The following is a 22875-nucleotide window of genomic DNA, read 5'->3' on the forward strand; positions in this document are numbered from 1 at the left end:
ACTGGCTAGTCTCCTCATAAAGACACATTGGCCGACATTAACAGTTATGCTCGCTCGTAAATGTTCATTTCCCAAGCTACACTGTACGCGCGTTATACTCGTCGGCCGCATAGTACGAGCCCGATATTTATGACCGTGCTACAATTTTCCGTGGACCTTGCTCGCACACACACACACACACATACACACGCACGCATGCGTGCACACATACGTACACACATACGCACGCCGCACAGACACGCGTGCAGCCGAGGTGCGAGAAACTGACGACCGTGCATTGCACTTGTCCTTCCCGCGCCGCGATTGCGGGGGAAATCACGCGGCGGAATGGATCGAAACAAATGGAGGGCGGTTATCGAGTTTCCGCAATTCCGCCGCAGATTCTCCCCGACGCGCGCGTCGTCGCGTCGAACGTGAACCGGAAAAAAAAAATGGACTACGCAGCGGTGCGTGTGAACGCGCCGTTCCGCGTGATTTCGTTCCCGCTTTCGAGCCACCGCGACGAGAGAGATCGCGTCTAATCGTATACGTTGCGAGACCCGTTTCGCAGGTAAACGTTATATACACAGCCGACGAATGTAACGAGAGACCGGTGATCCGTTGCACGTATATGCGAACGGTGTCCCTCATCACGCGAAACGCAAAACCGCACACGACGAGTGTGGCGGAGGGCCGGGACCCTCTCCCCCCCCCCTCCCCAACCCCCTTTTTGCAGTAGGACTTCCTCAAATCTTGGATCGATAAACGTTGTTTAGGTGCGGTGAATGCTGGTGCGCAACGCCCAGAGGTACATACATGCATTATCATGTCACAACGTAACGTTTATAGTTCCGCCGCGGATCTCGCCGTTTTATTTCGGAAACGGTCTGATGGAGGGGATGCGGACACAGCTTATGTGTACGACGAGCCAGGGCGACCAGCCGTTCAACATCACGTGGTTGATGGACGAGAAACCGATTCAGGTCAGACCGAGCGACGGTGGTACATCGGTGTCGTCGGTGCAGACCGCCGCCGTCGCCGCCGCCGCTACCGTCGAGACCAGCAACGGCATACAGATAAGCGACTATCCGCCGTTTTCCAGCATCCTGACGATAAATAGCGTCAGCGCTAGCCACAGCGGCAACTACACGTGCCAGATTAGCAACATCGCTGGCCTGGCCGAGCACTCGACCAGCCTCTCAGTCGCTGGTTGGTGTCCCGAGAAAACTGACATGGTAGTCGTAAGAAAACTGTGTACATAATGCGTCCGCAAATAACAACCTTCCTTTTCGCTATCCTCCTACCCTTCTATCTTTCTCTACCCCTCACTCTCTCTCTCTCTCTCTCACACTCTCTCTCACTCTCTCTCTCACTCTCTCTCACACTTTCTCTTTCTCTCGCAACTTGTCCCCTCTTTTCTCGCGTATAGATGTGTATACGCAATCATGTATACGCACATATATACAGGACAGGTATACAATAATCCGTATCATAACGCGGAATTTCGGAAGAGACATTCAGCTGAGTTTATTCGGTTCCCTTTTTATTTAATCCGCCCTCCCTCAGTCCTTCGAGTCACTCGGACGACTTTTTCCGTGTCGTTGATAACATCCCCCGAGAAGGGATACGCGCGATACAAGTCCCCATTCGCCGGATCGTAATCTTATATGTTAGTATCTGATTTCGCCAATTTGCAACGCCGCTTTCTATCCCTGAAAAAAGTTTCCCCCCCCAATAACGCAAGTTGGACGGAAATCTTAAAAATTTATTTCACTTTTTGTGGAAAGCGTAAAGTTTTATCATAAAATACTTGTAAGAATCCCAAGTTCTTCGAAACTGTGTACATAAATTTTTAACTCGCGGGAAGTGTGAGAGCTTACGTCAAAGATTCTTTATTTATATTTCATTAAGAATATATAAAAATACAGATATTTATCTAAGTCGAGTATATAAACATTCTAAGAATAGTTTCAAAGAATCACTAATTATTAAATCACTAATTACAAGAAGTGACAATATTGAAGAATGTTTCGACATTTCTGAGAAATCTTCGTTTTAAAAAGAAATGCGATGCATAATATATTTGAGAAATAGGAAGGCTATTTACTAGTCACGTAACTAAAAAATTGATAGATTGAAGTAGTTGAGCAGGAAATCGGATACCATTATGCAACATTTAAAATAGTTTCGAGGATTAATGGATTAAATAGAGTCAAATATTAATGGGTTTCGCCGAATTACATTCCTAATATATTACCATTGTGCTAAACAATTAGTTTCATTTATTTTCGGCTATTTCGATCAAAATTCTATACGAATGTAATGTAGAAAATTCCGTACGTCCGTACGTATATGCATTATTCGGCAGAAAATAGCGACTCCATTTCTAATGGGCATAAAATGCGGCATGATCGTTAGGTTTTCGACATCTGAAAGCCATTAAAGATTTTTCCACCGACTGTCGCGCGGCAAAGGAATTTTCTCAAAGCAGGATACGATCCCTTAACTTCCACAAAGCCGACGAAACGCTATACGCACGCAACAAATTGGAAGACGAATGTACAAAGCAATTTTTCAAGAACAAACATCAAAGAGTAAGTAATAATCGTAATTGGATTTTCTATTGCGCTCACTAGACGAGAACGCGGAGCTAAATAATTAAATTTAGTCATTTAGTCTTCTTACGCTAAAATTGCGAATTTTTTTTTAATCTTGTACAAAATAATCGCCGCGACAAATAAAGATCGAAACGTTTCGCGTCTGCAATGTCGGCACAGTCGAATTTCTCAAGTCATCATGCTTGTATGTTCTTCGAAAATACTGCAGCCGTATTATATGGCATATATATAACTTCAGACCTTCGCAATATTTGCCTCGTCTGCCAAATAGAAGGCAATGCGCTTTCAAGTTCGCTTTGTGTTCATCATACGATGGAGTACCGAGTGTAGTACTGTACTTTTCAGTTTTATAGTTTTGCAGTACCTTGCCGTCACGGTTTACGACGAGTATATATATATATATATGTATATATGTATGCAGACATCTTGTATTTCAATGCGATCTGCATGCATTGATATTTTTCGTACTACTACTTGGCCGCATTATGCATTTCTTATATTTACGCGGTCGGAAACAACTTAACATTTTTACCTTTTACATTCCGTATATTATGAAAAATTTTGTACTGGCTTTCGGACGTACTACTTATGCTCTGGTCGTATTATATATGTATATATTTAATTATACCATTTACGCCTCACCTTCTCTTTGAAATATTGAGTTTAAAGGAAGCAATTCGGCGAAAATACCGATTAATTTTTCTCTCATTAATCGTTAACATTTTAAAAAGTAAAAAGCCGAAATAGTGAGAGAGATCGATAAGCCCGATTCGAAATTGCAGTCGCGCTATCGAAAGCAATACCTGGCATGGTGCCGCCATATCCCGATTTCTTTCGTTCGTCTCCGAGGATAGCTCGATAGAATTTTCATTTGTCGCTGGAAGTCGTGGATGTGCGTGCCGCGCAAGCAAGCGGAATGCTTCGACAGACGACATGGGATCGTGTACACGACATATGTATCGCCGACTTTACTTCTTTGCATGCTCGTCAGCGAAAGATAATTTGATTTTTACAATCGCCGTTGCGGCAGGACAATTTCTATTTGTGATTTTTAACGAGAGGATATCTTTCGATATAAGCGATGTAATTCAACACCCACACATGGTTTATTCCAGAATCGTTGATTCGACGTGCCGGTAAGGCCCAAAAAATTTATTGGTTTCTTATCGTTTCCTTTTTTTTTATTATTCCACGAGCAGCATCGCTGAAATCGATGTAGACCTCGAAAATTGAGATTTCAATTTTTTTTTTTTAAACGTAGAAGTATTTCTCGTGTTCAGAGTTTTAAAGGACGTTCTCGCGAATGTAACTAGGTAGAGTATTCGTAGCGAGTTGATATTCGAGACGTTGTGCTAATGTAATGCAACAATTGTCTATGACGGGTGTGCATAAGCATGCATTCGCGTAGTTTTCAACCTGTTTCTGGTTACAAGTCCCCCAGTTCCCCTTTTTTTTTTTGCGAGAGCGACTTGGAATGACGATGGAAGAATGTAAAAGTGATACTCCTCCTTATTACGTGTCTTTCTATTTTTGTATTATTACGGTAACACTGTCACGGTATCTCGTTTGCGTTTGTCGTTGTCCGTTGTCTGGAAGCATTTTATATTACATCCATCTTACAGCTCTATTTACTTGGAATGGTGCTTGCGTTGTTACGTTCTTTATGATAATGACGGACTTTGCATTTTTGCATGATATTACGTTTTATATACTCGTACTATTATGTGTATTATACTTTTCTTGACATATATTTATAATTCAATTCATACTACTCTCACGTACTAAACGGACAATCTTTTTTTTTAAATTATACTTTCCTCGATTTTATTTCTCTTTTTGTATGTTTTTTATATCGTATACTTTATATAATTTATGTAGAATGTTCAGTTTAGTTAAAGTACGTAGATTTGATAATAATTTCTCACTACAGAGATGCATGTTGTTCTCTTTTAGTTTTCATATTCTACTGAATCATTATTTCCTTGACATATGTATATTTGACGTTGCTTAGATTTTTCATGAGGTTAAAAGTAGTTAAGTACAAAAAGATCCATTCTCATTTGTTTTCTATATTTATACATATACATAACATCGTCAATTCAAGTAATTTAGTCGTAGCCTTCATGGGTTTCGTAGTACAATATTGTTCTAATTTTCAGCGAATCGCGTAAGTATATAGTCTAGTTGAGAGAAAGATGCATGCGTCACACAATTATTAACACACTAGGAAAACATTAATTTAGTCGACGCCGCAGGTATTCGTCGCCGTTCGAACCGCGGTGGAATATCGATCAAATTTCCGAGCAATACAGCGCACCGAATGTTCTGTAAATAACCTGTCATATCATTTTTAGACCAAAGTGATAAAAGATAAAATCACGTCTGGTTATAAAGTGAAAACAATGCCGCTTGATGATTTTACGTGATGTTGTTTTTCAAAAAATAACACAAAATTACGAGATAGACTGTACATTACGTGCAATATATGTATATGAAATGAAAGGAATTTTCATAATCGATTTATGATAAAACGAAGATGACGTGGTGACGTTAGAAAGCATGGAATACTTTTATTTTTGAACGTCAGCGTCGATTCAATGGTCATGTTCCGTTCATGAATAACGCAATCTCATTATTCGTCATCGTGAACTCGCGAGGAATGAGATGTACGGCGACGGAAAACGAGGGGGCGTCGAGTAAGATATCTGGCAGATGTGTGTTCGAGCGAGTGGTAGATTTTAAGCCAATCGGTTCGTATTTTTAGTACCTCCGAGGTGGACCGTGGAACCTATCGACCAGAACGCGGTTGTAGGTCACGGCGTCTCCATCGCCTGTCAGGCCGAAGGATTCCCCATTCCGACTGTGACTTGGAAGCAATCTATCGGTAAGTCACGAGGTTCCCTTAAACGTGGGGATCTCGGGGTGCGAAGAAACTTTTCTCTCCGCTCTACTACTCCGGCGCAACGAGAGAGGTATTACGTCTCAGACGTGGCGCGAGAAATGAGAACGTTCATTCGCACCTGATCTCTCTAAATAACGTGTAAGGAGTATTCTTGATGGAATCTAAATTCCTCTCCATTTCCAATAGGAATAGAGTTGTTAGTGGAACAATTAATCGTCTAATAACGATTGCGTCCCGTCAATCACGGATATCACTGGAAATCAAAATTATATCATTTATATCTGTCGATTTTCATTTCTACTCGACTCGCAAATGTACACGGCTTAGGTATTAATGCCCATTTTCTAATAATGTCTTGCGTTTTTGCTGATTAGTCGAGAGCTTTATTTGCGCGGATCCAATGTAAATTTCATTTAGGTTAAACAGCGAGAGATCGATGGCAAAAAAAGGGACGCGTCGAAGACTGTAATCAGTCTGCCACAATCAATCACAAATTTCGCTGAATCGTCGATCTCCACGCAGTCAGAAATAAGCCCCACCCTGTGAACAGAGCCGTATAATTAGTTTCATCAATTTGCTGATCGCTGGATTTGATATAGCGCATTTCGCGAGTAATTCTTTTCTTCTTTTCTATTTTCCCGCCGCAATCCCGCTCTCGTTTCGGCTGTATTTTGCACCGTTTATCCTGATTTTATTTTCGCGGCCAATCGTTCCTTCGCCCGCGGCTACGTCAGATTACAGGGGAGCGCTTCGTATGTCTCGAAACGATGTAGTTGTATTAAAGTGATGAGATTGCTATCAAATCTCGGAATATTTTCATTCGCATTAATTAACTACAGCAAACAGACAATTGCGCTCGCCTGTGAAATACTCTCGGGTTTTTTTTTCCCCCGCGATTGCATTACGCGAATATGTTTCCATCGCGCGCTATATGATATATTTTTTAAGTGATTTCGTTGCTCCAGATATTAATCCATAAAAATTTTGCTCGCCGCACGTATATATCTTCCAAGTTGCCGTGAAAAAAAAACAGATTTCGCGTGGATATTTATGTTTTTTCATCATTCACCGTATCGGGAAGGATGTCGGGAACCATCGATCCGCTGTCGAGCTATGCCCGCCGTGCAGATAGCAGCATCGGACGTGAACAGGAAAAAAAAAGAAAAAAGAAAAAAACAGCGTATCGAAGGAAGACATTTCGTGTCCCGTTACGACTTGCATTACACGAATGTAGGACGAATGTAGAACACGGCAGAGCAACGATGATTTTATTAAACTATGCGTAATATTGTTACAGCTCGTTTTTAGATTGAATAAGTGCACTTCGCGTTAGTCGAAGATGTTTCGAGCAACTACCGTAAGTTTTGATAAAACATAATTTCTCGCGAGACTCCCGGCGAAAAGACTGATTACTCAAAAGCGGCGCGCTCTCAAAGCGTTCGGTTTACCTTGCGAGGCAGGAGTTCTCGCGAAGTAAATCTTTACCGTTTGAAGTTATACAGATGGTATATACTTTGATACATTTTCCACCTCTTCCCGCCGTTTATTTATGAAAAGGTAGAATAAGCGAATAAAGTCTACGCGGGAAAAGACGTTCGCGAGCATGCATTCCGCCCGTAGTCGTATTTAGCTTACAGCTACGTTTTAGAATCATTTAAACATTCATGTATTCAGAAATGCATTTAAAACATCTCATACTTAAGGAACTTTTTCCGCGCTATTTCTCGCCATTTACGTCGGTGTACACCGTGTTCTGTAACGGGCGTGGAGAACAAGGTGATATTTTTCTGCTTGGAAACTGAAATAATTCTTCCTTTACTAAAACTGGAGACGTTGTATTTTCGCAGTTTATGAAGTTCTAAAATTGAATATCTCGGTAGCTGCGCCCGAAGTCAAAACACTGTAAAACTTGTTTAAAATTGCGCGAAGAATTAAATTTTATTTATTATTTCCACTTCACAAACAACATTCTCCGAAATATTTTGTTTTTCTCGTCCGACACAACTCAAGGATTATTAGTTTAGGGACAATTTCCGTTTCTCCATACGCTTTTCAGTCTCAATTTTCGTGAATGTTCAATTGTTTGCAAATGCTTAATTTGACCTTTTTATTTTGCGCAAGATTCGAGTAAAATTGAAAATTCGATAGAACACGATTGTCTGTAAAATATGGGGTAATAATTCTGGCAGACAAGTCTATTATACGAGAACGTTAAGATATATCCTTGCACATTTAGGTGAAACTCCGGGTGACTACAGAGAGCTCGGATACGGCGGCACGGAGGGCGCCGGGGTGGCCAGAAACGGATCCTTAGTGATCCCGCGGGTATCGCGAGATCACGCCGGATTCTATCTATGCCAGGCGAGCAACGGCATCGGGCCCGGCCTCAGCAAGCTCATTCGACTAACGGTTCATGGTAAAATATTCACGTAACCTGCGCGTTACCGCCACCCCGTCTGGATGCGAAGACTCGGTGTGCTCGGTAGAGTATCCGGGATTCCGGATCGGAGTTCATCCGACATCGACGCGGGGTGACATCGCGCGAAAAATATATCGTTGGTAAAATTTTTCAGACCCATCCTCGAGACGAATTTTGTCGCTCGGAAATTATCTTTAGAGGATTAATGAAAAGAGCGGCAGAGAAATTTGCCATTTAATTCGTTATTACGCGACGTACAGATATATATTTTCACGGTGTGATGTGTAATGCAACAGTCATGAATTTAATAAATTTGTTAATTTGAATTTGCACATGGTATGTCCACTGGAAATTCAATAGCATTACTACAATATTCGTCACTGGATAATTGCTTCGCATCACTGGATGAAAGCCCCTCTGTCAGAGGTACACACACGCGGGCGCATACGCGCGCTCATTTCCGATAGCATCATGCGACGATAATTGATCTTTTTCCATTTGGCTAAAAAATAAACGCGCATTCGACAAAGCGCCGTAGATTGGCCGTGCCGATCTGAACGTGAAATTGGATCGTTCGTTTATAATTACGTATAAACAAGACATCCGCGAGCTATCGCGAATATTTATTTACCTTATTTGATATTTATTGTGCGTCGCAAGGGGCGCAGTCAGCGTTTTGATGAAGAATTCTCGCTACAGCGGGCCCCCAAGTGACGGTGAGAACGAAACAGGAATCGGTGCGAAGAGGAGAGAGCGTGATATTGCGCTGCGAGGCCGAAGGAGACGCGCCTCTTGAACTTAGCTGGCGTGCTCGTGACAGCAAGATCGATCCTAATTACGATGTTAGGTTCGTATTGGAATTAATTATGCGCGTTTCGCGTGAAAGCTCACAGCTTTGAAATGCGCATACCATTTGACGCACGTGCTATTTTGACGCTACATCATCTTGCATAAATGAAAGTGCTCAAAGCGCGCGAGCGAGTCAAGTTCAGTATTTATAAAGTCTACTGTACATATGAAATCGTGGAACTTGGTTCATTTTATATGAACTCGGATTAGACCGAAGATGTTTCGCGTTAAAAGAGGATCTTACATATTACGGCTTTAGTTTATGCATATATTTTAAACTTTGCAAATTAAAGACTTAGTTCACCGTAAATACTTGGTTTACTTTTTTCTACGCGGCTAATATTAATCTTACAAAATATGGTTTTACGCATTTTAAATAAAACTGCGAAAAGACTTATTAATATTCTTATTAAAAAATCTTATAAATTACAGATTGAGCATCAACTTTTGAATAAAATTTTGTATGTAAAACGTACAATCTTTAGCTTTCATTATAGATAAATGAAAAAAAAAAGAGTTTTATGTGGTAAAAGCGTATGCTATTGCATATTTGATACGAAAGCGGGCAAACTTCACCACTATAGCCAATTATTCGATATTGCAGGAAAACCCGTTTTGTTGGCAGAACAGGAAAATCTTGTCGAGCAAATTTGCTCGTAGGAACACGTTCATTTACTGCTAAAACAAAATAATCTACTCCTAGTGAATGCAATTTGTCGCATCGTAGTGACGCTATTAGTGACGGAATAAGAATTCATTTGTTATGATAGCGAAGTAGTTTGCGTTCAGCATTCAGCATAATTATTTTCAACAAATAAAATCAACATTCTTAATAAGTCTTCTCGCCGTTTACGTAATAATTAACAAAATTTGTTAGGCGACAGCGTAGAGTAAAGCGCGACAATCAAATTTTCTTCCTCCGTGTATATTTTCCACGAAATTCGCTATTTAAAGTAACCGTTGCTACAATTGCTTCGCGTATCGATTAATCGAAGCAACCGCTCATCTCGGGTTCTTGTTCAGATACGTGGTGGACAATACGATAGACGCATCGGGACGCGTCACCACCGAGCTGCGGATCGTACAGACGAGCCACATGGACCGCGGCGACTACGTCTGCGTCGCCGCGAACGCCTACGGTCACGACAAGGCGTCGATCCACCTGCTCGTTCAGGAACCGCCCGATTTCCCACGCAATCTGCACGTAGCCGAGCAGGGCAGCCGGTCGATCCGGCTGGCTTGGTCCTCGCCGGCGACCGATCGCGATCCGAGCCACGCCAGCTCGCCCATCACCAAGTACATCGTGCAGTACAAGGAGGCGCAAGGTATACTTTTCCCTTTCCTGTCGTTTCCTCTTTTCGTGAATCAGATCTGTGATCGACTGCTATCGATCGAACGTTTAAAGTACACTCTCTCGTTCGAGACTGTCGCGCCCGTCGCCAACAGTAGCTATTTTTTTAACACATTAACTGTCACATTAACCCAAACTGTTCGGAATAATATCACCATTTGTTAAAAAGAATTTCGAAGTTGATCTAATGTTTCCATTCTATCACATTTTATCTCTTATGTGATGATAAATATAATCATGACGCAAAAACAAAACGTAACAAAAATAGGAGAGATAGCTTGCAATCTCACATCTTCAATTGTATTTAAAAATCTTTACATTTCCTCGATTTATTAATTTGACAATCATGACAGGTTTATTATAAAATAATACTATTACTATATTGAAGTCATATATGTATATTACACTTTTGGAAATCATGACGTTTATGTGCATGAGTAATATCTTTACGGGTGCTTTAATTTGTTATTCGGTTGCGAGTAGCGAAAATAAGCGTATACTAAGTAAAAAGTAAAAATTGCATCATTCCGAAGAAAATGCTTTACACGGGTGATGTGGCGGCGAATGTGTTGCAAGAGATTTTTCAGTGTTTTTTTTACGAATTTCAAATTTTTTAAATTAGAATTACGGTTGTAATACGCGCTTTAATATAGTCCAATTAATAGTTGCTTCAGGATACGCGCATATATGTATATATATATAAATATGGCGGAAATTAAAAACGTTTGGATAATTTTCTATTTACTGTTGGCGTACGCGATTAATCCCAACGGCTGATGTAGATATTGCGTTATTACCGCGCATATTGGTGAAAGTAATAGCAGAATTTTTTCGTGCTTGCTCGTACGATAGTTAAAAATAAAAAAAAAGTGGGAAAAAAAAAACGGAAAGAAATATCGATGTACAGCACACGGTAAACAGCGCCCCATTACATTCTCGATCCATCGTCATTATACGCGTACGTGCGTATTCACAGTGCGCTTGGCGTCTCTATCATCTGGCGCGCAATATCATATTGGACGTTAGAGTTAACACTACGATGTCTTCCGTTAAAAGGCATTATTCGAGAATAACGCCGCGGCTTTCACCGCCGGGGGAGTCATTAATCATTTATCCTTCGACGTTGCTCCACGTCCCGCTATTCGTTTAGGATTTATTTTGGATTTATTTCATGGCTTTTACCGGACCTCGTCCGTTTTCTCTTCCTATCAGCCCGCACCCGCCGTCAGCCGGTGTTTAAACGAACGCATGTCAAAACGATCGAAATTCCATTAACACGAATAACGTAATATGTATCTCATTAGTAAGTAATAATTCGATCGCGGAATGTATGTCTACCCGCGGGGCTCCTATCCCGATGAAATATTTAGCTCTTTAATTCCGTTATTTGAGTTATTTGAGTTATTCGAAAGAGCAATTATACGAAAGAATATATACAAAATAATAGGAATAGATCAATATGATGATTAACTTATACGTAAAGAAGTGTGGCAAAGAGTTTGATAATAATCAAATATCGATAAATGCGTTATTGTTATGTTCCAGAAACGATAAATTAATAAGAAAAGAGTAATAAAAAATTAATTTAGTGCATCGAATATACATTTTTTAAATTAAAATTTGTTCATATTAATAGAAATATATGAAGTCCTATTTTTGTTTTCTGTCGGCGAAACAAGAAGATACAAATCAAATTAAATAATTTATTTGTGTAATGTATTATTATACCATATGCGTGTAGATATTATATGTACAATGCATCTTGCAATACATACATGTTTTATATATATATAACATGTAACGCATGTTGTTGAACGAAAAATATTTCGCATTTTATTAAAACGTTATATTCCACGGAGCAACTCTAGCAAATACAAGCTAAATATTTTCTCTCATAATACGCTGTTTTGTGACGTTGCTTGAAGATGCACGCGTGCAACGTAACGCGATGTAGTCTGTCGCACGGGCTGCAACTGTCAAGAGCAATGGTAATTACATCGCTGCTCTCTTCTGTAAACTGTTGAGTTGATTTCATATAACAACGCCGCGAATTTGTTTGTGATTCGTACACCTATATAATATATGCAGGCCGCAGGAGCAATTCCGTTCTTTGATGTTCTTCCGCATGTTTGAGTCCGGGAGCGCGCGATGCACGTTTCTCACTGATCAATTTGTTTAGCAAAGGGCTATCGGCTGTTCACACACCGCTACATTTTCATCGCTGTCGAACTCTTTGACATTCCACGCCGCGAGATATTTTTGCGATTCTCTTTCTACGCGATATTTTAATTATATTTGCATTTTCATATTTTTTTCGCCGACTTGGACGTCTGTTTACGCTCTCGGTGTATATATTTCTTCTTTGCTTTCCATATTTTCAGATCGAGGCATTGCATAACATGTTAATTATAAGTTTAAATTATAATTAATAAGATCGTGTATTGCAAAGTAGTTTATTGAAATATAAAGGAAGCGCTCTCTATTTTCTAAAGCGGCTGTCTATATACATATATATATATACATATATATATATATATATATACCTGGCATCTCCGAGGTTGGCGGTTTTCATTACGACAGCCGAGTCAAAGTTTTCTGTAAAGTCGTTTGCGAATCTTCTCTCTCCGCGTCTTTGTTTTACATCCCCGACTATCGTACATCTTCCCTCTCACTCACCCTATTTTCATGCCACAAACTTCTCTTTGAAACCGCCCCTTGCCCTGGCCGCTCGTTAACTTTGGATGTCCTCATTTACGCCTAATCGACTCGAGTCTCCCCGCCGGTGTTAAATTATCGAACTTAACGCACGAAGGGGCATGGAAGCGTCGTGGTGTTAACGCGCATAAAACATGTTCTTGAGGCAAGCACCGTCGAGAATTATTATCGCTCTTACCAAAATCGAGTCTCGCGAGGATCGAGATTTCCGAGGATGCTCGCCAAACGATGATAAATTCGCGCCCTCGTTGTTTGTTCGTATAATTGGTTCACGAGACTGCCGTCACACGCATCGCGGGAATGAATTATTTTAATATCCATATATTCATATTAGTCCTCTCAGAGTTCCGCGAGCTCTCCCGTAAAGACGAGTACAGATTAAAATTAGAAGCAATTTGCATCTGAGATCGCTTGCGCTGCGAGTAACAGTTTGCGTATTAGTTTTCAACTGAGCGTCGGCATACGCGCCATCCGGGGCTATACGTTTCATATTTATTGATATAAACTACCTTTACGTGGACTTGCGGAGCTCCCGCCCTCCATTAAAGTGTCATTCGCTTGATTGATCCGTCTGCTCGTCCCATATGATTTGTTTTCGCGGCCGACTACGAACTATTAAACTGTAAGCCACGCGAGATACAACACATATGGAAAATGGAGACAGGTTCAGATCCGCCGTGATAATACACAAGTCCACATCGCGCGCGTCAAAACGTCCAGGATTTTCGCGCGGTGGAGTCGCGCTCGGCCTCGCGGGACTCGCGATTACGCTTAAGAGATCGAGTACTGCATCCATCTAAGCGTTGTTACATTTTGCTGGAAAGACGTGTGGCATGAGCACAACACGCAGAAGCTGGTAGACGGAGACAACACGGTCGCTCTGGTATCGCCCCTAAAACCCGCGACTACCTACCACTTTCGAGTGCTTGCGGAAAATCATCTTGGAACATCAGCGCCAAGCGACATCCTTCATGTCAGTATCAAACATTGTCGAAAATCAAAAGAAAAGAAAAAAAAAAGCATGAGTCGAAAGAAAACTTTCACATTATCACGAAGCCATTTACGTTGCGATAATGTCAGAACGAACTTGTTTTTTTTTTTCACGTGCGCCGTCGGTGCGTCTTGAAATTTTCGAAACAGGTGCAAACGGACGGCGAAGTGCCCGGTGGACCGCCCAGGCACGTTTCCGTGGAGCCTCTGGGTCCACAGCAGCTCAAGATCACGTGGCAACCGCCGGATCGATCCCTGTGGAACGGCGAACTACTCGGATACACCATCAGCTACACCAATCTCGGGTATCGTTATCTGCTTTACCGCTCTTGAGCCACGCCAGTTTGCGGCATTTAGCGTCCATCATCGGAGCCGAAGTCTCGCACAATGATGGCGATGATCGGTTTGCCGGATAACACGCAGCGGCATGTACTCGGCGTGTTTATGCAGAATTATTTGAAGTGGGGCTAATTTTCATCCCCGAACGTATCGATTTTAGAAAGAAGAATATTTTTAGTACGAATTGAAAATTCACGAGAAAGATATTTAGCGGCTGTTGTTGTACGCTGCGTTAGAAAAATGACGAGACAAGTGTCTTTTAATTTTTCAACATTTGTTTTCTCGAATAATTCTCTTAATCTGCACATGCAGTAGGTATATTTATATTGCTTGTTTGTTTTTTCCCCAAAATTAAGGCAGTCTATGCATTTTATTGCTGAAAACAAGTTTGACATCCTTAAACGACATGGCGGGAATTGTAAATTACATTACGACAGAAATGTTTGCGCTGTGACATTTCGAGCCGGAATAATTGGATCATGCTTCAACAGTCTAGTTTTGCAGAAAGTACCATGAATTCTTAAAATTCCTTTTGTCCAAGCTTCATAGTTATATTCCATTGAATTTCGAGATTGTTACCTCCTCCATTATACTCGAATCGGACGGCGGAACGTAATAAATGTGAACGATAAGAACGATTTCCGGTAAACTTCGGCGACAGCGACTTTCGTGCCAAGTATTTCCCGTCTTTTAGACAGCATCAACTTTCAAATAACCGAATATATAAGAGAAGAGGAAGATTATAGGTATATATATATATACTATATATACTTAATATACATCATCTGTCGTGATATGAATTTTATAATGAGCAGTTGTTTACAGTCGACGCTTGATTAATATTGCTTGTGTACAATGTAGAATTTAAAAGCGACTCTTTATAACCGTTTATTGTTTCGAAATTATTTTAAGACCATCTCTCCCTGTGACCTAGTTTGCGTCCGCGTGATTGACACAACCGTAGATTTTAGCGACATCGAACGCCGTCGTACTTGGCGTTATCTTGCCGCTTCAACGAACCGTGGTCCGCGGCTTTATTTCAGAGGCGATGATCAATTGACGAACACGACGCGAGTAGGAATCACAGGAAACGGGGATGGCTCGCACGATTACAGGCTAACTGGTCTGCGAAAATATACCCAATATAGCATAGTAGTGAAGGCGTTCAATAGCAAAGGAGACGGCCCGGGATCCGATCCCGTGACGGCGCACACGTTCGAGGACGGTGAGTGAAAAGTCCATTTACTTTTCCATTTATGGAGTCTGCGGGAATTCGAGTTAACAGAAAATATTTGGCACGTTAAACAAGGCAATTACAGCGTGAACAGCTTTGAAGCGGCCTCTTTGCATTTTGATTACGAACTAAATGCAATCGAGAATTGCAAATGATGAGATCAAGTTTCAAATTACGAATTAATATTATAATTTAAAGTTTGTCATGTACACCATATTGGTGCACGGTACACAAACGCGTTCTATGCGATATATAATGCATAACGTTGAACAATCATTTGCGTAACGATATTGGTTTCCGGAGCGAGCTTTTACACAATTTCAGCCATAAACTGACATAAATTTTACCTTTGACGATAATAATTTCTTACTGAATTTTTTATTATTGTGTAGAGTACGTAATATCTGTCTCTTTGAATCTTTTAAAAACTGTTTAACGTTTAATGAACACTTTTCGAAATCCGAATTTATTTACACTTTTGTGATTTCGTGCTTTTTTTTCACAACTCGGCTGCCTGTGTCCGAAGTATAAATTTAAAAAGCGTTATAGTGCACTGCATTAATAACATAAATTTGCACTTTTCGATACGTCGGGAAGAGCGGTGGCCGGCTGTAGCGATTTACGGTGCGATTTGACATAGTTCCAAGTGCGCCACCGCAGAATGTAGCCTGCGCCGCCCTGAATGGTCAGAACATCCAGGTGACCTGGAAACCGCCGCCTTCCGACAAAGTTCACGGGGTCGTGCAGGGGTACAAGCTGCTGTACGAGGCGGCGAGCGGGACCGCTTCGGACTCGCAGACCAGCAGGGAAACGAAAATCAGCCATGCCCTCAGCACGGTTCTCCACGCGCTCAGCCCGTACACCAACTACACGGTGCAGGTGCTCGCTTACACGAGGCCGGGCGACGGCGTCGCGAGCAGCTCCGTGTCCTGCACCACCGGCGAAACCGGTAAATTGGATCACTCGTTCGTCAAGTACGCGAATACAGAATTTGCTCTCAAGATAGCGCACTTGAGAAAAGAGCAGATCTCGTATTCGATCAAGCTTGATCGAGCTCAAAGTAAGAAGAGCGGAATAAGAAAAATGCATAATTTATGAGATCCGTTTTAGATATAAAATCATATTTAATTTATACAATCCCGCTTTAGACATGATTTTATATTTAATGCGAATAATATCAATTATAAATTCAACCTACTCCTGTTGCGGAGTTCTTTCTTCGAATCGATCGATGACCAAGAGCTGAGACGCTTCTTGTCGCCGACAGTTCCCGACGCACCGGAACGCGTGAAGGCGGTAATTAGCGGCGAGAACGCCGTCGTGATATCCTGGCTGCCGCCGCGACGGCCGAACGGCCTGCTCACTCAGTACACCGTCTACATTCGCGTGCTGGACCAGGGTCAAGAGGTGAAGATCACTAAAAGCATCCTGCCGGCGCAGAGTCTGCACCACGAGGCGACCGGCCTGAAGCTGCACGAGTCCTACGAGGCGTGGGTCACGGCTTCGACTAAGGTCGGCCAGGGCTCCAGCACGCCGGTCATCAAACTTCAGCCCAGCACGACCGGTGAGCCGCGCCGTTATATTCCGAGTCGCCGGCAATTTCCCTCCCCGCCGTCTTCGCCCCGACCTCGTGTCAAACTTTGTCGCGCCGAGCGTCTCGGTCGAACTTTATTTTAAGTTGTGTCGCGCGGTAAAACTACACGACACGCTCCGATCGATAACGAGCGCGTAAGCGCGGTATTCACGACCCTTCGATAATATCCGCGTTCGCGGAGACCGTTATATTCGTGCAAATGGCACGAGTGGAAACTTGTAACGAGAATTCCTTCAATTAGTTCCAGCTGCCATAATATCGTTCGGCGTGCCCATCGTCGTCCCGTGGCGGGTGGACGTTAATATGGCTTGCCTCGTCGTTGGCGATCCTCGGCCGAGCGTCGAGTGGCGGCGCGCCAACACGAAACTGCAGCAAAAGTAAGTGCGAATGAATCGTGCGGAGGCGTAATGGGCGGAAGGGCGAGTTTTACGGGACGAGTTTTACAGGTCCGACGTGGGGCCGGACAATACCTTGACTCTGAGAAACGTGCAGAGGGGCCACGAGGACAATTATTCGTGCCATGCGAAGAATTCGCTCGGCACCGACGAAATTACGTACACGCTGCATATACAGGGTAGGTTTTGACACGCGAAAAGGAGCCGCTAATATTGAATCGCGTAATTATGTTTATATTTTTAATTAAATTTTCGCGACAAGCACACGTGCGGCTTCTCGATGCAGTTGTGGAATTATTTCAATCAACGCAATTTCAGCCCGTTGCGCAAGTAAATAATATTTCCGCAATGGATATTTTTCGTGAATATTTTATATTTTAATTTGAAATTACGTTTTACAATTTTTATTCAATTTAAATTAAAATCTCGATTTTCAACGCGTGTTGCGCCGCGCATTTTCATCAGCGCCCAAGACGCGTCGCCGCGTCGATGCGAGAATGGGAGCGAGTCTTATAGGATAACTCCTATGAATTCTTATCCGTGCGGAAGAGAGCGAGAGACGTATCTCACTTGGGGTGCGAGCGTCGGGCGGTGTTTCGCCGTCTCTCGAGCGGCACCCCAGCCAACTTCTAATTGGTAAACTTTACGTATAGTGCCGCCGACATCGCCGACTTTGCTGGCGACCGGCACGACGACCGACGCCATCCAGCTACAATGGAAGCAGGGCGACAACGGTGGCGCACCTATTAAGGGATTCCTCCTGGCTTATCGTCGGGAATTCGCCGAATGGGAGGAAGTGATGCTGGATCGTCGCGCGGGCACGCATCTGCTCGAGGGCCTGCAGTGCGGCACGCGGTACCAGTTTACGCTCGCCGCGTTCAACAGAATCGGCAGCGGCAGCGCGAGCGACATACAGACGGCGAAGACGAACGGCTCGAAGCCCCTGCCGCCGCCGAAGCATCACTTCGTCAGGCCGAATCAGACGTTCGCGATTCTAGAGCTGGCCGCCTGGCAAGACGGCGGCTGCCCGTTGACCTACTTCGTCGTAGAATATAGAAGGCTGCCCGGGGATTGGTTGCTCGGTAAGAACCTGCAACTCTCCTCGAGAACTTCAAGTCGCAAAGTGGAGAAAATAATGTTCGATAATTCCCGAAAACATGACGTTGATTGTCCCGAATTTATTCGGAAAGTACAAGTACTCGGAAGATTCGCGAGAAACGCCAGTAGCACTTTTCTATTGCGCCATCGTGCGAATAATCAATCGCGATTGAATAATACGGTATCGATTGTCTCGAGTTGATCCAAAATCGGATATCCATCTGAAAAATACGAGAACAAATCACCGGCCAATTTAATTCTTAATCGCGCGGTTACGTCAATTCGTGACATCTTAATGCGTAAAATTTTCATTTGTCGGATCGTTCGCGGGCATTAAATTTTGATCGGGATTAAACTCATCCAGATTCAATCAATATCTGCCGCAGTGTCCAATAATGTGCCGCCGCAGTCGAAATTTCCCATCGTGGATCTCGAGAGCGGCACAAACTACGAACTACGCGTGACGGCTTACAACAACGCCGGTTCCACCCAGGCTGAGTACCTGTTCAGCACGCTGTCACCGAGCGGGAACAACCGTTTGCACGAGGATCATCCGCAGGAGAGCGAGAACACTCCGCTCTATCTCGACGCGCATGTTTTGGCGCCCAGCGTCATCTCGGTTCTGGCCGTCATGCTGGCGATCGCCGGGGTGTGCTTTTGCCTCAAGACACGTGAGTACCGAGGCCGATCGCGGGACTTTGTTCTGTCAATTAACGTGTATACGTTTCGAGCGTGAGAATATAGTTTCCGGATACCGGATTCGGTTTTTTTTTTTTTTGCGCCGGGGGAAAAAAAAATCTGTCGAGCGCCGTTTATTTTCGCGTATTCCACTTGGTACACATTGTAACGATTCCGCCGCGAATTGGAACAGAAGGGTGACGAGGGGGAGCAGTGAAATAGTCTCCATGTTTTATTTTTTCGTCAACTACCCTCGATATCAGGTACAATGTCAACAGCAGCGGTTCGCGATATCCGCCGCGAGCGCTTGGTTTAATTAAAAACTTCATAAACGAATCACGTAGGCGGCCGTTGCTCCAGATAGCCGTCGGTTACCGCGAGACGAGGGTGTATCAACTACGTGAACTCTCTTAAGAAATACTAATACACCGAGTATAAGTACAGACGAGTCAATTTTTCGTACGCCAACATTTCGACAGCTTTCATACAAATGGCTTCACCTTTTATGACGCCGTCAAACAATCTGATTCATCTAGAAGTGATGAAATTGCATCTTTGCTAGACGTATTCGATATCTATTTTTTTTTTTTGATACACTTGAAAAGTGAGTTTGTCACATCAGTGATTTTGCGATCCAATTTTGAAGGATGTGAGATTCACATATAACATTTAGTACATATAAATTTTATTTACATCCGGCATGATATATTTACAATATTTTATAATGTTTTCATCATTTAATAAATATTGAATTTCTATTAAATATTAATTACCGTGCGATCGCGGATGGTTTAATTTGCGAGATTTAATTAAAATCGGTAAAATATCGATATTTGCTCGGATCGCTGTATGCGGATTAGACGCGAATGTTTCGATGCCACGCACGATAAATATGGCATCAAGAATGGCTTGAAGCAAAAGTGACCAAAAATAACAGCGCAATAGAGAGAAGAAAGAACACTAACTGGCAGTTTTCTTTTACAAGTGTATGTTGCAAAACTACCTTCTGTATACAATGAGAATTCGATGATTGCACGGTGCGTATCGGTAATCGTTGATTACCGAGCGCCCGGCGATCCGCAAAGCCACGCTAACGTTTCCAGATCCAGAGGGATCCGGAGGTGCGAACGATCCGAGCTCGCAAACACAGGCGGCTTTAGACAACAAACACAACATGGAACAGAGGGAGCAGTACTATGCCACAGTGAGGAAACCGGGACAACAGTCACCTTGCCGCGAGGTGAGCGCCCTGGAACGAATACCCGAGTATTCGGAAGATATTTATCCGTATGCCACCTTCAATCTGCCCGAGCAGGAAAATCTTTCGGCGAATCCCATGAGACAAGCGTTCTTCTACGAGCGCAGCGAGACGATGCTGCAGGGTGCTCAAGTACGTTCACATCTCACAACGGTTTACCGGCGCCTCGCACAATCTATCTTGCAATTCTTTTGACACCGCTTCTTCGTCAAACGCGACGTCTGAGCTGATAAAAAATTCGCAAACTCGCGCCGTTCAGATAGCTATCCGTGATATAAAGTCACGACGATCAAGTAATCTCATTAAAGAAGTTATAATGCAATAGAAGTACGATTGCTTTTCTCGTTTGCGTTAATGCTTAAAGGGATTATTAATTGTGTTGTCTACAACTTGGGATGAAAATTGCCCGAGATATCGATTATTGAATTGCAATTTGTATCAGTGAGGTAATGCTAACATTAATGGGATTAAAGGAGCAAAAGTATTTTGCGATGCAAAAACACACTTTACTAATTGATCGAGTCGTGCCATTTTCAATCCATCAATATTTTGCAATCAACGGTCGAATAAAAATCCCTCACTTATCATTTATCGGATTCTAGAAAGTAGGTTGATATTTGCAAGAGTCGTGTGTGTCAAACACATTTCTCATATCTCCGTCCGCGAAGAGTCCCATGCAACAACAAATCGATTGCAGTGCGACGTGGACCAATACACGAAAGTGCGAGGCCGGGCGCGACGCAAGTCGAAATCGTTCAAGTCGGAGTCGGAGGAGTACGACACGCTGGGCTCGGACAGCGACACGGAGGTCGGCACCAGCAGCCGCACCGAGTCGTCGAATCACCTGGACGACTCCGGCCCGACGTCGATACTCGCCCGTTCGCCGGGACCGAACTCCGTCAATCAGCGGGAGCAGCGGCTCGCCCTGGTGCAGCGACCGGTTCATCATAGTAAGTTAGTATTCGGTTTTCTGTGTCCGGGCCGCGGGCCTCTCACGTAGTCGAGTGCGCGCCACTAACTGCCCAACGCGTCAACGTCACGCGTAACTCTTTCCAGATGTGCTGTACCACACGCACGAATCAAGTACATCAACCGAGCCGTCACCAATTTCTGAGAGAAAGACTTTCCCGAGGCTCGAAAAACAAAGGTGAGAGACAATTGCTCCTTCTTTTGTGGAAGAATATTAATATTTCATGAAATATGAATTAACAGTGAAATGTAAAATTAACGAAAAACAAATTATGCATCGCTGTGTGAAAATAAATAGCTTTGATTGATTAATAATTTAATCCTTAAAACAACGTCGCTCGCTCTGTCAATTAAATAATTCGATTTATTTGAATTAAATTTAGTTATTCGACGATTAGATAATTTGTACAATTGATTCTTTTCGTCTGTTTAATTCATCTTGGCTTTCTCGGCGGTTCTCACAAATGATCTTGATTTTGAACAGGAGTCGCGGCGCGATAGTAGACGTCGCGATCGACGGTCGCATTCCCGGCATACTGCGACCAGTGCTGAAACTGTCGGAGTCCGGAGTGCATTCGTACTCGCGAGGAGCGTCGCCGAATCATCCGGTGCGTCCTGGTTCCTACGACAGACTAGAGAAGGAGCCGTCGAGCATCAGGAAGTCCATCGAGTCGCTGTGCCTCCTGGGGGAGCCGGCGGGCACGTTCAGAATGATGAGGAGGAACGACGATTGGGGCAGCGAGCTGTCTACGTTGGAATTGAAGCCACCGAGCGGCTTCACAGACGTCCACGAGACCAGCGAGGCTGAGTGCGACATCGACATGAAGCTGAAGCTGCACAGGAAGCGACCGACCGGTCTCCACTCGAACAGCTCGCTCTCCAAATCGCCCAAGGATTTCACTATCACCGTCTAAGTGTTTTAATCAAATATCGAAACCAAAAAAAAGAGTAAGAAAAAAAAATAAAAACCAAAAAACGAAAGATTCTATAAGCGAAGCATTGCCAAAGCATGAATGTTATTAAGTCAAGTAAGTTACGATTTTTCGCCATTGAGATCCTCGCGATCGCCAGCGCCGCTCTACGAATCTAGATCTCTGGATGTTGTCTTTTGGAGTGTCAAAGGATTCGTTTATAAATAAATACTATTTTTCTAAAAAAAAAACAGGAAAGAAAAGAGAAGTGGTGTAATTTCGTTTATTTCCACAATCCCGCATCGTACGTCATAATCCATCATCATATATGCATCGCATACTTACCTGCGAATCTTGTATCAGTGATGAAGATGCAGATAAATCCGACATTATTAGGAATCGCGCGTTCTACAGCTGATCGTCGATAGTAACAAAAAAAAAATCGCATGCAGATTCAAGTAAGTACTACATATAATTTCTCATAACGATCGATCGCAATAATTATTGCTCCGAGAGAGAAACACTATTTCTATCGCTACACAAGATGCGTGATAACAAAATTATCCGACGATAAAA

General features: G+C 42.9%; 1 protein-coding gene across 6 annotated transcripts in view; it reads left to right on the plus strand.

Moving 5' to 3' along the window:
* The window catches only part of LOC105669596 (cell adhesion molecule Dscam2-like), a 76591-nt gene extending 54024 nt beyond the window's left edge, over nt 1–22567 (plus strand). For 3 of the 6 annotated variants that reach the window (XM_012362644.2, XM_067347274.1, XM_067347272.1), the window contains 17 exons: nt 5362–5481; nt 7736–7915; nt 8618–8765; nt 9791–10092; nt 13658–13806; nt 13974–14128; nt 15206–15387; nt 16037–16345; nt 16664–16960; nt 17232–17367; nt 17437–17564; nt 18039–18467; nt 18870–19154; nt 20265–20551; nt 21117–21369; nt 21476–21566; nt 21873–22567. In XM_012362644.2, coding sequence (XP_012218067.1) covers nt 5362–5481; nt 7736–7915; nt 8618–8765; nt 9791–10092; nt 13658–13806; nt 13974–14128; nt 15206–15387; nt 16037–16345; nt 16664–16960; nt 17232–17367; nt 17437–17564; nt 18039–18467; nt 18870–19154; nt 20265–20551; nt 21117–21369; nt 21476–21566; nt 21873–22302 — 3881 coding nt within the window. In that variant the 3' untranslated portion in view covers nt 22303–22567. Of the gene's footprint in view, nt 1–828; nt 1189–5361; nt 5482–7735; nt 7916–8617; nt 8766–9790; nt 10093–13657; nt 13807–13973; nt 14129–15205; nt 15388–16036; nt 16346–16663; nt 16961–17231; nt 17368–17436; nt 17565–18038; nt 18468–18869; nt 19155–20264; nt 20552–21116; nt 21374–21475; nt 21567–21872 lie in introns of all 6 variants that reach the window. The other 3 variants (XM_067347273.1, XM_012362645.2, XM_012362646.2) reach the window with 3 other exon arrangements.
* The last annotated feature ends 308 nt before the right edge of the window (nt 22568–22875 follow it).

This window comes from Linepithema humile, chromosome 1 (assembly GCF_040581485.1).
Source record: "Linepithema humile isolate Giens D197 chromosome 1, Lhum_UNIL_v1.0, whole genome shotgun sequence".
Taxonomy (NCBI): domain Eukaryota; kingdom Metazoa; phylum Arthropoda; class Insecta; order Hymenoptera; family Formicidae; genus Linepithema; species Linepithema humile.